General features: G+C 37.3%; 1 protein-coding gene across 1 annotated transcript in view; it reads right to left on the bottom strand.

Moving 5' to 3' along the window:
* Tif-IA (RNA polymerase I-specific transcription initiation factor RRN3 homolog Tif-IA) overlaps positions 1 to 13294 on the bottom strand; it is a 34670-nt gene extending 21376 nt beyond the window's left edge. Inside the window, 3 exon segments of the mRNA XM_067087104.1 lie at positions 999 to 1131; positions 9021 to 9250; positions 13118 to 13294. Coding sequence (XP_066943205.1) covers positions 999 to 1131; positions 9021 to 9059 — 172 coding nt within the window. The 5' untranslated portion in view covers positions 9060 to 9250; positions 13118 to 13294.
* Between the last annotated feature and the right edge of the window lie 1397 nt (positions 13295 to 14691).

Here is a 14691-nt window from a genome sequence, read left to right as displayed (position 1 = left end):
ATAATCATAGGAACATCAATATTAAATGATTAGCAAGATTAAATTCCAAGCTTGTAAAGGAATAAAACAGGATTTGTTTCAGCATACTCTATATTGATTAAAGAGATTTGGAGAAAATTTTTATCTAAGTGCCAACTTTCCAACTGAGGGCCTCTATTGCATGAAAATGTACATGAAAGTCACATAATATCCCTACCAGTGCTTATTAAAGAAAACTATAAAATTTTTAACACTGAAACAAGAAGAATGGATGTATGGTATTTAGTACTCAGCCTACCACTGGGTTTATGAGGACCATTAAACACCACACTACAGTAGGTGTATGTACCACTGTCTCTTCATAGATAAAATATCTCTACATCCAAACTACCATTTGGATTTTAAAAACTTCAAAATTGCAGTACTTGTACTTGAATTTTCTCTTATGAGTTCACAATTTGAACTGAAACATCTTCTTTCGGAAAATCAGGACTTTTATTTTACAGGCCACTAGATCTCCCTTCCTTATTAATCACACTTTACATTTTTGTCTTAGATGGATAGAGGGTTGATTCCAGAATCTTTTTTCTATATGGAAAAGCACTTTTACATATGAAAGTGCTTGTCCATACAGAAAGAAGTTTCTAGAATTATCTTATGCTGATGAAACAAGCTGATTATGGAAGTTATGCCAGAGCATACTGACATAAAGAGCCCTGGAACATTCAAGAATGTGAGCAAGTATTTGCTTCCCATTTTCCATCAATATAATGGGAAAGCAAGGATGACACTGACATTCTCTGAGTAATGGATTTTTAACTTTTATTCCACAGGCAAAAAAGACTATCCAATCCAAGATTCTTCTGAATTTTAGATAATGCAGCAATCCATCCACAGCACACTGACAACATGAACCCCAGTGTGAACATTATTTACATGATGCCAAACACAACTTAACTTATTCAACCCCTGAACCAAGGAGTGATGTGTGCATTCATAGCCTACTATTTATGCCATACATTTGCGTAGCCCGTTGAAGAAACTGAATTTCCTTAAATGCTTGAAGTTTCTGAAGGAATTTAACATTGTCAACAGTATCTGGAACATCAGTGGAGTGCAGGATGAAGTAACACAGTAATGCATGAATGGCATCTGCAAGAAGATTATGAAGACATATGAGAAAACACTTTACCAAGATTCTGCTGTTGATGAAATCACTAACAAGTTACTAGTGCTTGGGATACAGCTCTAACTGTACATTGATGAAGATGACATCCATGAGACTGTGGGCATTAAGGCTAAAGTTTTCAAATGAGAAGCTTATCAAAACAGAGGAAACGAGAAAGAAATAGGCATGGGCAGAGAAAGAAGTTATAGTACCTGAGGCACCAAATAAGTTTGCAGCAAAGAAATTGGCTGTGGAGTTTGCTATCTCCAGGGGGTGCAGATGTTAAAAGGGATGGGGGTCAATTATAAGAGGTTTGCATGAGACTGACATGCAGATTCTTTATACTGCTGCCCATTAAAAAAAATTATAATATAAGGGAGGAACATACTGCACAATCTAAAGTTTACATCTTCCTAAAGAAACCTGTTGATATCACAGTAACTCCCAACAGCTATTCCCGAGTCTCTTAAGAAGAGAGTAACTGATTATCTTTCTCACCACCCAGTAATTAAATTTAACTGATTATCTTTCTCACCATCAAGCAATTAAATTTATCACATAATTCTTCAAGCATTTTTTTTTGGCCCAGTGTGCTTTTACCTGTATACATTAAACACTATTATAAATAAGCTCAGTGTTAAGGAGTTAGCCCAAATGTAGACTAACATAAGTCTTCTATGCATGTTTACAGTAGGTCTACTTATGGTATTTTCACCACACAACAGGCTTATTGGAACATAACACCATCATAACTCAGCAAGCACCTTTACATTCAACGACCCAACAGCTTGTCCATACTCTACCTACAGTAGATGTAGTATAAAGAGGCGAACAACTACCATTGTTACCCCTCTAGAATGGGGAAGGCCCTAACTCAAAGCCCAGTGAGACTTGTGAGAGGGCTTCCTGGATTTTTTCCCATGAGGGGAAGAGAAAGCACAAGAGGGAGGAGAGGGAGGAGAGTGAGGAAGGGCTTGATGACAAAGAGGAAGAGGAAGAGGTTAATGACAGAGAGAAGAAAAATGTCTTTGTTCTTCAACTCCCTCCTTATTTATGTCTTACTCTCTTCAAGAGCAGGAGAATTTGTTGGATAAAGACAATGAAGCAGCAGCCATAGTTGATGCCACTGGGGAATATCTCATGGGAATGATGACCACTACTGGAGGCTAAACAGCACTGAGCTCCTTTATAGGGCAGCACAAGCACGTGCAGATCCTCCCAATTAACCAACGATAAGTGGTCAAGGAATGCTGAAAAACATGAGCTGCTCAGAATACCAAGGGAAAGCCACATCCTCTGAAAGTCTCAAAACGAAATTATCTCCCGAGCTGATGACATAGTAGGGAGTAAGTGGTACTGGTGAAGCATGTGCCAAAGCCTTACTTAGGGAGAACCCAGCACAAATATCTGACTCACCACCAGACAAGAATGCAAGAAAATCACTCATCTTCCCAACTGTACATGCTCAAATGCCCTCTCCACTCCCTTTGGACAGAGAGTATACAGAGGACACCCCCTTATTTGCAGTTCGGCATTCGCGGATTCAGTTATGTGCGATTTTTCTGCAGAATGCACTTTTCAATAAAAAGTAGAAAATTTGGTAATTCGCAGATTTTTTCATCGAGAAATATTCACTAATTATGGTATTGTCATGTTATTTTTGTGACTAAATACATTTTTTATGATAAAAAAATTATTTACTAATTTTCAAATAATAATATTATAAATACAGCAAAAGACCAGTGTTTCTGTTTCCTTCGTGGATTTTATCTTCAAGTTTCATATATACTTACCTAGTAATTACATAGCTATAGTTTCAACTCACACAGTAACCTTAATTTAAAAAATCACGGTACACTAAACCCCATATTCGAGTTCTCACGATTTGCACTCACCGATTCGCAGGATTTTCTGTGGAACATATCTATAAATTATTTGCGAAAAATTCAGCAATGCGCGGACTTTTTCGTCAAGAAATATTCACTAATTAGTGTATTTTGATACTATTTTCATGACTAAATACATTTTTTATGATAAAAAAATGATTAACTAATTTTCAAATATTATTAGGATTATTAAGAATATTAATAATACTGTAAGATTAAATATGTAATAAGATGAAATAATACGGAACTCAAAGACAAAGAGAAAAAGATGGTAAGAAACAGGGGTTTCCTCCCCTCCATTCAGGGAACCTGTTTAAATCTTTCTCCCTTCTTATCTCACTTCTCTCTCTCTCTCACTCTTTCTCTTACTGAGATACGAGAATTTTTACGGTATGTTTACTTGTTTTATATGATAAATAAATGATTTAACTAATACTAACTTTCAAATAATAATAATAATAATAATAATAATAATAATAATAATAATAATAATAATATACTGTAATTAAACATTTATACATTTCTATATAAAAATTTTAAACAAACAAATTTCAAGCCCGATCTTTTCCTGAGTCTTGGAGCTCAGGGGGGAGGGTGAACCTGTCAAATATGTCAAATTGCTCGACATTTCTAACCAAGAGTAAATGTTGCCATAAAGCGATCAAATCAATTTCTCTTTATTCTTCCTTCCTTCCTCTCTCACCAAAGGGTAGAATATAAGAAATAAATAGATAGATAGATAAACAGATACTTAGTTCAGCCCTCTCTCTCTCTCTCTCTCTCTCTCTCAGGAAAAGTTACTGCTAATTTGAGTCTCTTTAGCCAACTGGTATTAGCACATATGCACACTGTTTCAGAGAGTTTATCTCTTTATTCTCTCAAGGAATGTTAATCCATTTCTCTTTAATTGCCCACTGTTTGAGAGAGTTTATCTCTTTATTCTCTCAAGGAATGTTAATCCATTTCTCTTTAATTGACTGACAACAACAAAAATTTGTTCGTTTTTTGTCTTCCAAAGATGTATTACCTTTACGTACTAATATAAATTAGTGGTAACTCTCTCTCTCTCTCTCTCTCTCTGTTTTGGCTGGAAGGATTAGAGGTATGTATGTACACATTTGTAAGGGTACTAATGTTTAAGATGACTTTGAAATGACATTATTAATACCAAAGATTAATACAGTAATACAAAAATAATTTAAGGTATATTTGACTGGAAGGGTTAGAAGTACATATGTATATATTCTTAAGGATACTAATGTTTAAGATGACTTTGAAATGATGTTATTAATACTATAATTTCAAAGATTAATACAGTAATACAAAAATAAATTAAGGTATATCTGATGTAGGATGATACTTCAAGTATACACTTGGTATCTGAACTTTCCAGATAGATAATCATAAGCATTTTTAGAGGGGGGGGTGGTTTCTAAGTATTCACAGATATTAACTATTCGCAGGGGGGGTCTGGAACACATTCCCTGCAAATATGGGGGGTTTACTGTAGCACTTCAATAGTTAAGTGTAGGTGACAAGCCCTGCCCACTAACGGGAGTACTGGAAGCTACTTAGCAGAAAACCTCATTATGTTTGTGCCCTTATGTCCATGAAAGGTGAGGAGGGTGGGCTACAATTCTGTAATCACTTGGTAAGTATATATGAAACTTAATTTTATCATGAACATAACATTTTCATTTAAGTAACTTACCAAGTAATTACATGGCTGAAACCCACATTGACAGGTGGGATACATGGACATATTCAGGTAGTGCTCGAGTTACGATAATTCGACTTATGATAATTCGCTTTTTACGATGGGATTAGCAATTAATATCGATATGACAATATTTTGAAAATACGTATTTTTAAATTTTGCGGGCGACTGGCGCAGGCAACAACGTACAATCAGGCAGCGTCACGATTATGCGATACGTTGGCCGAGAGGCTGGAATAGGTACATTAATTCAATGAGCTGACCTCACTTGCCCTCGTTGTGTCGGAAGTTAAAATAGGTCAGTGTTCGTTTGCAATTTTTGTGCGTTTGTGAATACAGGTAGTGCAGTGGCGATAATTCATCTTACGATAATTCGAGTTTCACGATGGAGTTAGCAATTAATACCGATGCGACAATATTTAGAAAATATTTTTAAATTTCGACGTAGCGCACAAGCAACAGCGTACACTACAATTGCCGTAGAATCAGGCAGCAAGAAAGACCAACTTACAATAGACCAACTTCTTTTTCTCCATCTCTTTATTCCATCTTCTAGTTAAAAAGTAAGAGAATAATAAAAGCATTGTTAGTAACCTTATACTCTTGCGAAAATGCGTACAGCCATAAACAACCGAACGAGACTCTGTTGTTTTGCTAATAACCGAATCGGATAACAACTGTTTTGCTTGTATTTCAACCACTGTACGGTTAAACAATTATCGTAGTTATGTTAAAAATGACGTTAAGTACTGATATGTTTTTACACTACCCTTATCCGCTTTGGAGAAAAGATCGGCAAGGAAATATACTGCTGCAGTAAAATTAAGCTGCAAGTTGTAGCTGACGCTGAGGAAAGAATGTTCAAGCTGCTAATGACTATAAATTATCGTACACTGGCGACATGGATGAAACTCGACCGCAAATAAAATTGGAAAGTATTTTAATCAAAACTACTGGACATGAAAGAACACATATTACTGCTGTTTTCACGCCGATAAAAGATACATACCAAAAGCTCGTGGTATGATGATGAAATCAAGAGAAAATAGCGAACGGAATCTTGATTTTTTTTGTTTACACAAAACAAAGGGCCAGCCGCCAACGTCATCTACTAACGAAAAAAATTGGCTAAAATAATTTCACAACGAGACATATTTAAGTTATATTTCGACATAAAAACATTTCGTATAACGAAAAATACATATGTCCCTTATAAATAAAGTATCTAGAGATTCATTTACGCTTACTAGAAGCAAGAAATGCCCTCTGAACCGAGTTAAATGCATCGAAATAAAGACTGCGTGATTGATTCCAAAACTAAAACATTTGATCGCTATGATCGGAATTTATAATGCAAAAGCAGTATAAGAATATTTATGATTGGATACAGTGTAGTAAAGCATAACTTTTTAAAAGATCCATGGAAAAGATGCACATTCGTTATTTTGATGTTTGTATAATACAGCGGTGTTATGTGAAAATAGAATACATTATAATGTTGGCTAGGATACCGTATATGATATACGAAAGTGCAGGCCAGGCCTTGTTTGTTATTCAATTTCTCTTTATACTGACTTATCATGTCAGTCTGCATTGAACCTGCAGAATTAGCTGACACTAATAATTATACCATATATGTATAAAGTATACTGTGTAGTGTAGGCTAGGCTACCATATATATATAGATGGTACTGATTACCCTAGTGTAGGCTAGGCCATATTCGAGTTACGATTTTTTCAACAAACGATGGGTTTTTTGGAACCTAACCCCATCGTAAGTAGGGGAATACCTGTATTCCAAAGCATTAAGTAATGGTAGTGAATTTGAAATAGAAAAGTTTACTAGCATTGAAATAGTGCTTGTCGTTTCCTAACGTGGTAAAAAGTGAGCAAAATGTCCTCCTGAATCTGAGAGTGCGCCTCAGAAATTAAGCTTTTGACAAAGAAGGACAATGCATTCTTAGTCAGAGGGCGCGCCGAGTTCTTGACAGAGCACCAGAGGTTACTGGATGGTCCTCTGATCTTGGTCCTGCTAAGGTAATACAGTAAACCCCCACGAATAGCTAAAATCCGCGAATAATTAAAACCCCTCTAAAAAAATTATAACTGCCTATTTTGATAGTTTAAATGCAAGAAAACCCTCTAAAAATGCTTATACCCGAGTATTTTAATAGTTTTATCCCAAAAAGTGCATTTAGTCATGAAAATATGAAAATACAGTAATTAGTGAATATTTCTCAGTGAAAAATACGGTGAATGGGAGAATTTTCCGCGAATAACAGGTAGATACGTTCCACAGAAAAATCCGCAAATACATGAGTCCACGCATTGTAAGAATGCGAATGCAGGGGTTTACTGTAACTTAAAGCCCTAGCATGACAAAGAACTCTCTCTTCTTCAGAGCCAAGGCATCCGTTAAGGACTTAATGGAGAAAGAACAGGGCTAGGGCTTGGAAGGGTCCTCGTTCTTGGCTAAAAATCCAAGAGGAAAGTAGCAAACTGCATCTCCTTGTGAAAAAACCAACCCTTTATCGATGGCTTGGAACTCAATAATATGTTAGCAAAGGCCATGAGGAAGACAGTCTTCCGAGTAAGGTTTCTCCGAGAAGAGGAACTAAGGGGTTCATACGAGGGACCTGTCAGCCACTTCAACACTACATCAAGGTTCCAGGAGACCAGATCTTCCTTTCTTGCTCAGACGTATGAAAGGACTTGATGACGTCGTTAAGACCTGGAATTGACACAAGATTCAGGACTACTGTGCTTAAACACCAAGCTAAACAAAGCTCAATACCCCTTAATGATGAAGATGAGAGATTCCTAGATCTCCTCTGATAAAGAAGGAAATCTGCAATTTGGGTCACAGACATCTCAGAAGAAGAGACAGTGTTGCTGACGCCATCTTCAGAAAATCGCCCACTTAGCCTGGAAGACGTGGCTAGGAAATTGATGCCTGTATCTTGCAATAGCCTCTGCAGCGCATCTTGAAAACCCTTATGCTCTGACAGGCTTCTGGACAGTCTGCAGCCTGTCAGGGCAAGAACGGACAACCCTTTGGTATCTCTTAAGGTGAGGTTGTCTGAGTAGACACTGTTTTTGGGGAAGGAGTCTCGGAAAGTTCTCCCACAATCATAGCAGGTCCTGGAACCATTCTTTCATGGGCCAGAACGGGGCTATGACAGTCATCGAAACGTTGTGATGAGCCCAAACTTGTTCAGCTCTTCCTGACCATGCTGAAGGGCAGAAAGGCGTAGAGATCCAAGTAGGACCAATCCTGCAGGCTGGTGTCTGTTGCCCAAGCTAGAGGGTCTGGGGCCAGAGAACAAAAGAGAGAAAGGGGATGGTTTCTTCAAGTGGCAAACAGGTCCAATGTCGGCCTGCCCCATAGTTTCACAGATTCCGATAGACCAAGGGATCCCATGACCACTTGGTGGGAAGGACCTACTTCCAGCGGCTCAGTTCATCCACCAGAATATTTAGTTTGCCCTGAATAAATCAAGTGACTAGATTCGCTTAATTTTGATCTGCCCATAGTAGAAGGTCTCTAGCTGTCCGGCAAAGAGAAAATAAGTGAGTGCCGCCTCGCTTCCATATGTATGTTAATGAGATTAATGCTGCAAACCTGTCCTCTACAAGAAGTGCAAACAGAGTGAGAGTCATACAAAGCTTCAATTAACCTGGTATTGCAGCCTTTGCTGCAACACCGAAAACTAGACGAGCTAGAATCAGATATCATAAAAAATCAATCAATTTACAAATACGCAGAGAAAATACAAGTCCTAGAAAAACAATACAGTCGGTAATTCTCATTAGAGAACAATTGAACAACACAAACATCTAATGATTGGCAATTCTCGTTGAAGAAAAAGCCAGTCTACTCAAGGTCTCACTCTTTCAGTCTATGACTAGAAAAAGTCAAACCAAAGCTCAGAATAGTAAGATAAATGAATAACCCTAACCAATAACCTTGCCGAAGGCAACGATAAGCAAAATACTTCACCAAAATGGGAAGGTAACAAGCAAATCCGAAACCAAACTGCGCTCCTACAACCGTGTGTAGACCTAGGATGGCAGAAACAAATTGAGGCCAGTTGCTAAGTTGTTCCTTTCCTTCCCCAGAAAGTGGGCGGGGTCTAGTCACCTACTCTACTCTAGCGAGAAGAAGAAGTGTTACCGCAAATTTTGAAATTCCAGCTGCCGTGCGAGTGGAAACTACAGCAATATAATTACTGGGTAAGTAACATACAAAAATTTTTTTTTTAAATCTTACCTTTAATGTGAATAACTTTCTTTCCACCAAAATGGTCATCTAAATGTTTTTTAACCAAATCCTCTGCCAATTTTGACTTGAATTTTGATGGAGAGCAAAGAGGACAATGGTAATGGCTTCTTGTAGGATGACAGCCATCGCCACATTTATCACATAAACTTAACGTAAAAAATTCCTTAGGGTCTGCTGCTTCTCTCAATATTGTGAAGTGAGTCATTGGTTACTCTTATCTGTTGAAATACATAATAGTTATCAAACTTAAATATAAAGATCTTTAATCCTTACTACATTTTGGTCTCTTACATAACCGAGCTGAATAGCTGAACATTAAATTTAAAAACAATATTACAGTCATACCCCAAACTTATGAAGGTTAGGTTCCAGAACCCCTCGCGCAAGGCGAATTTTGCATAAGTTTGGCATGGTCTCTAAACATGCTAATAAATGCTTATTTCTAAAGTTTAAACACTAAATATGACCCTAATCATGCTCCCAAGTTATTAAGCTAACTTTTAAATGAAATAAAAGTTACTGTAATTTCATTTAAAAGTTAGCTTAATACATTACCCTTAAAAAAGAAATAAATGGTTGGCATAAAAACAGAGAGTTGGAAGAGAATTTCTCTCTCTCTCCCTTTCTGACCGATCTATTTTTAGAAGTCTTCTCAACCTATTTTTAATAACTTCTTTATTCTGCGTCTCTTTCTCTTTGTTCTGAAATGCTTTTTCATGAATCAAACAAGTGTTTTTTATTTTGACTAATACAACTCTTAGTTATTATGTCTCTTATATTTTAGAACATATTTGCCACACTAGCGCATTTACACTCTGCAGACAGTACAGGTAAAATTAGATCAATTTAAACTATCTATTGTACAGGTAAAGACATACAGAGAAATAATAAGTTGTAAAAATGTCAGAGTGCTAACTATGAGAGAGAGAGAGAGAGAGAGAGAGAGAGAGAGATAGAGGTTGTCCTTCCTTAGAGAGTGAAATAATTTATCAATTATTACGGAGAGAGAGAGAGAGAGAGAGAGAGAGAGAGAGAGAGAGAGAGAGAGAGAGAGAGAGAGAGAGAGATATTGTCCTTACTTGAAATATCAAATTAAATTATTTATGAATTAGAGAGAGAGAGAGAGAGAGAGAGAGAGAGAGAGATCAGAGAGAGAGAGAGAAGATTCAGAGATCAGAGAGAGAGGTATTCTTACGTTACATATCAAATGATCGAAATTCAGTATCAAACTAGCTTTTAAATGAAATTAAAGTTAAATTTCATTTAAACGTTAACTTGATACACTACCTTAAAAAAGAAATAAATGGTTGACATAAATATACATTAGTGTGTGAAGATTAGTATACTATTTCTCTCTCTCCCCCACCCAAACTAGAAACAAGGGTTTCTGGCCAAAGGAAAACCAATAATAATGAATATAATGCTCTAGTTAGAAAGGTAGGAAATGCATAAATCACAACATATTCAGTAAAAATATAGATAGTTCATGCCAATCAACCATAACAATTATCAAACAAAAATTACATAACATGAAAATGAAGCATGGGCAGTTGCACACATGTATTTTAACCCTTTGAGAGCAGGCATCGTCAAATGACAACTATTTATAGCTTTAGAGTAAAGTCCGGCTATCATCCTCTGACGATCAGTATTTCACGCCATACTGTCTGAACGAATTTTGTGGAAAAAGTGTTCAAATCACTTCCATAGGCTAAAATTGATTCATGGCAACTCTTATAATAACTCTAACGGAGTTGGTACAGGATAGAGAATGGGGGGGAATGTACTGCAGCTCCCCATCCCAGGATGACTCCTAAATATTTTACAATAAATATACTCAAATTTGTTACTGATTTTAGTTCTTATCTGTTATAATATTGTGAGCTGTAATTATAATTTTACAAAATAAAATACAAACAAACTGTATTAGAAAAAACATTTATAACTTGGTAAAATTAGCATATTTTTTACGACTGTCTTGGAAATATTTACTTTTAAATTCTCACAGAGGTACAGAAATTCTTTTAGAATTTTTTTCTTAAACCATGTGCATTTGCATATCTTCCTCTTTCCACTGATGTGCTTTTTCTAAATTGGCCATCCTTAAATTTAGACCAGTCTCGAGGGTGTGCTTAATGTATATTTTAGCCCAGATTGTTAGGGTTAACCTAAATCAACTTACACCAACAGGTCTTTACATGTTTGGGGATGGGGGTCTAGACCCCTTAACATAAAAGAATATAACCTAGCCTAACCCAACCTAAAGTTCTAAGTCCTTATCCGTAAGGGAAGAGAGATGGATGTTTGACCTTAAGAGACACAGACCCTCCCTTTTCTTTAGTTGCACGGCCTGATCCCCGCCAGTCATCGACCAGGACAGGTTCCTCATACATAAATAGGCATAACCTTTCCTATAATGCTAGGTCCTGACCTAACCAGATCTTACCTAACTAACCTAACTTACGGGGTCATGGGAGGGGGAGGGGTTGTCCCACATGGACCCCCAAAAATGGTTGTAACCTGTCCTGGGTGGCGACTTGTGGGACTCAGGCTGCGCTACTAAAGTTAAGTTTTACCCCCTCCAAAATCACCTAGCCTACAGCACACCACCTTTTCATTCCTTTACTTTAAGGTATTCCATACCTTAAGGTCCCAATCCCAATAACTGACTACATCTAGCCTACTTTGGCCAAAGTTCATCTTGCAGCCAAATTGCCAATACATTAATCATTAAGGCAATATGTAGTTCGGACCATGTTCTAGGCCTATGGACTATGTCACCTGGGGGGGGGTTCTAAAGGGGGAGAAGCCCCAGGCCAGATCAGCGCACAGCACCATATACAGCCTAAGGTTAGGGTAAAACTATAGAACTCCGCACGGCTTTTCAACTTGGAAAATGAGTTTCAGTATACTTTTATTGTTGCTAATGAAGGAGGTGGTGTTGTTTATTGGAGGTGAATTATTATTAATAACCTCACATCTCTATCGGGGTCCCTTTGGGAGCAGGGAGGGAGGGTTTTGGGTGGGGTAAAACACAGAGGGAACAGACACGTTATTGTTATGATGGTCAACCTGGAATGGTTCCGTGCCCATGCAAGGGATATGGGAGCCAAATGTTCAAGAATGGATTGGCTAAGAAAACCTAACCTATTATAAAAGGAACTACACTAACCCAATGTACCCTAACCTAACCTAGCCTAGTAGGCCATGAAACTCCACTTTTTGCCAAAGGTCCCTTTACCACTGCACATTCCAGGATCACCAGCATACAATAACACACCAGTTCTGAGGTTAATTACAGGTTAATTAGCCTAGAGTCGACCGCCAAAAAATAACGGTAAACTCTTGATAGGCTAAGAAACAAAATGGTTGAACTATATAGTAGCTCCGCACCGGCGACTGCCTTCTAACTTAACTTTTTCTACAGTTTTTTGGTTGCTAATTATGAATTTACCTTTAATTTTTGGCGCTCGAGTGTAATTAACCTGTAATTAAGTCCTGAAGTCCATCCAACAAGGGGTTTCCATACGCGATCTTCGCAAGACACAGCACAGCTACGTCTGTTTCGGACGGTTCATATCCCGTCCGGCAAGTGCAATAACTTGTTAACATATGGGTACCCAACATCCCCCAGGCTAGTACTAAACACGGCAAAGGGGCATTCCACTTGGCCGACAACAAACAGATGCACCGCCAGTATCAGAACCCCTAAAAGTGTAAAAAAAAAACAAGTTGAAAAGGTAAAAACAGGCACAAAGGTAATATATACAGAATTACCCATAGTTCTACCAAGGTTAGGCTGGGATCAACCATCCTTCTAGAAATAGGCCTATGGGTACGCATCCAGGTGACCTCCAGATGCAATTTAATAAAGCCAGCCTAATTCTTAGACATAAGGTCCTCGTCCTTGAAGAGTTTAACAGTCAAACCTTCCTGGTTTTATTGGTAAAACGCCTAATTCATAATTCATACGCCCTCTAACCTAACCTATATTCCCTACAGAACTTATTTAAACTCGGACTTCAAATAGCCTACTCTAGACAAGGCTGATTAGGCCTACCCTATGATGAGGTGTCTGAACTTACAGATGCCAGGAACTAGCAGATATTTAGGATATATCACTTCCAACAGTCAGGTCTTTAACGTAACAATGTACGCACTATATCACGAAAGGCAGTAATACTAAATCTTCCGTATTTTCTTTCGTATAACTCGGTAACAACCGTAGAGAGGCTCTGGAATTGTCACGCAGTGCGCGCAACGTGTTGTCAAATAGAACCATAAGAAAATGAAAACAAACGTCGGTTCGATGCTGATAATTTTTGCAAAATGTATTGTAGATCAAGATTTTTTTCTGATTAAAACGTCAGCAATGAATTCCTATACTAATATAACGTACATCTATGATATATTTACTTGATTTCTCTTTAATTTGCCACCACAGCCGAAAAATGTGGTTAGTGATAATGTCGGTATATCTCGGCCTTCTTTGCCGAGGAAATTTTAATATAACGTTAAGGCATAAAAATTTATAGCTTAAACGATATATATTTATATATTTTAAAACAAAGATCTATTTTAAAACAAAAAATAAGAACTACTAGCGGTTATCTATTCCATGCATTTGCATTCCGGGAGCTGGAGACTGAGAAGTTTCCAGAAAGTCTGGAATGAACGGAACTGTTTCAAGTTCTTTTACAACCTTCTGATTGACTGCTATTCGGCAAAAGAGGTTATGGATAAAGGACAAACGATCGCTGTTCAAAACACACGGTAAAATGCGACTTTTTTCATAGACGAACAGTTATTTTAAAGAGGAAAGTGTAAAACGTTCAACGTATTTTGAAAATCATCATCCCAAATGTGCTGATCTAACTGGCTCTTCTAGACTCAAGTGAATTAAATGGCAATGATAAAGTGGTACTGTACCTGTAAACACAAAACTAGCGCAGTAACTTACGCGAGATCTTGCTGAAGTTCTCGCATGTAATACAAATCAGTATTGTATTTATTATATCCTATTTAACTGGTAGTCACAGTATCCTTAGTTGTATCCTTTTATAGATTTCTCTACTAATGTTCGCGATCAACTCAATTCAGTTGCTGGATTGAGATCATCATGTCTTTCACTTGTGTTAAATGTATTTCTTAGAGGCCATTGTTTGAACTCATGCGTCAATATTCTTTTGCTATCTGGTATTTTTACCATCATGTGCTGTTGTAGCACAGAAAATAACGTGAATTCTATCCATTGATTTAGGTCCATGATGAAAGCAAATTAGTATTTATATTTTTAAGAACTTATTTGATGTTCTCAACTGAAGGTCATCTTAGCGAAAGTAACGATCTGCCAAGCTTAGCTACCGTGATGATATTTAAGCAATTCAGTCTGTCATGCTAGAACTCCTGTCCGGTGGTGGCAGTGATTCCTCGTGCAATGATGCCGAAACGTGGAAATGTGGCCTTCAGTGTGGAAGTTTTGATGCACAAGATAAATGGGGTGCAGAAGTGGGGTCTTCATTTTACGTCTCTCGCACTATGGAAAAAATTTCCACACTCAGGGGTTTATTGTGGTCAGATATATTATTTTTTATATATATTCTTATATTCTCGGTCATTTGCATATTTATAAATGCTTATGTAATAATGTGTGAATAAA

This window comes from Macrobrachium rosenbergii, chromosome 43 (assembly GCF_040412425.1).
Source record: "Macrobrachium rosenbergii isolate ZJJX-2024 chromosome 43, ASM4041242v1, whole genome shotgun sequence".
NCBI lineage: Eukaryota > Metazoa > Arthropoda > Malacostraca > Decapoda > Palaemonidae > Macrobrachium > Macrobrachium rosenbergii.
This window is presented reverse-complemented; position numbering and strand designations above follow the sequence as displayed.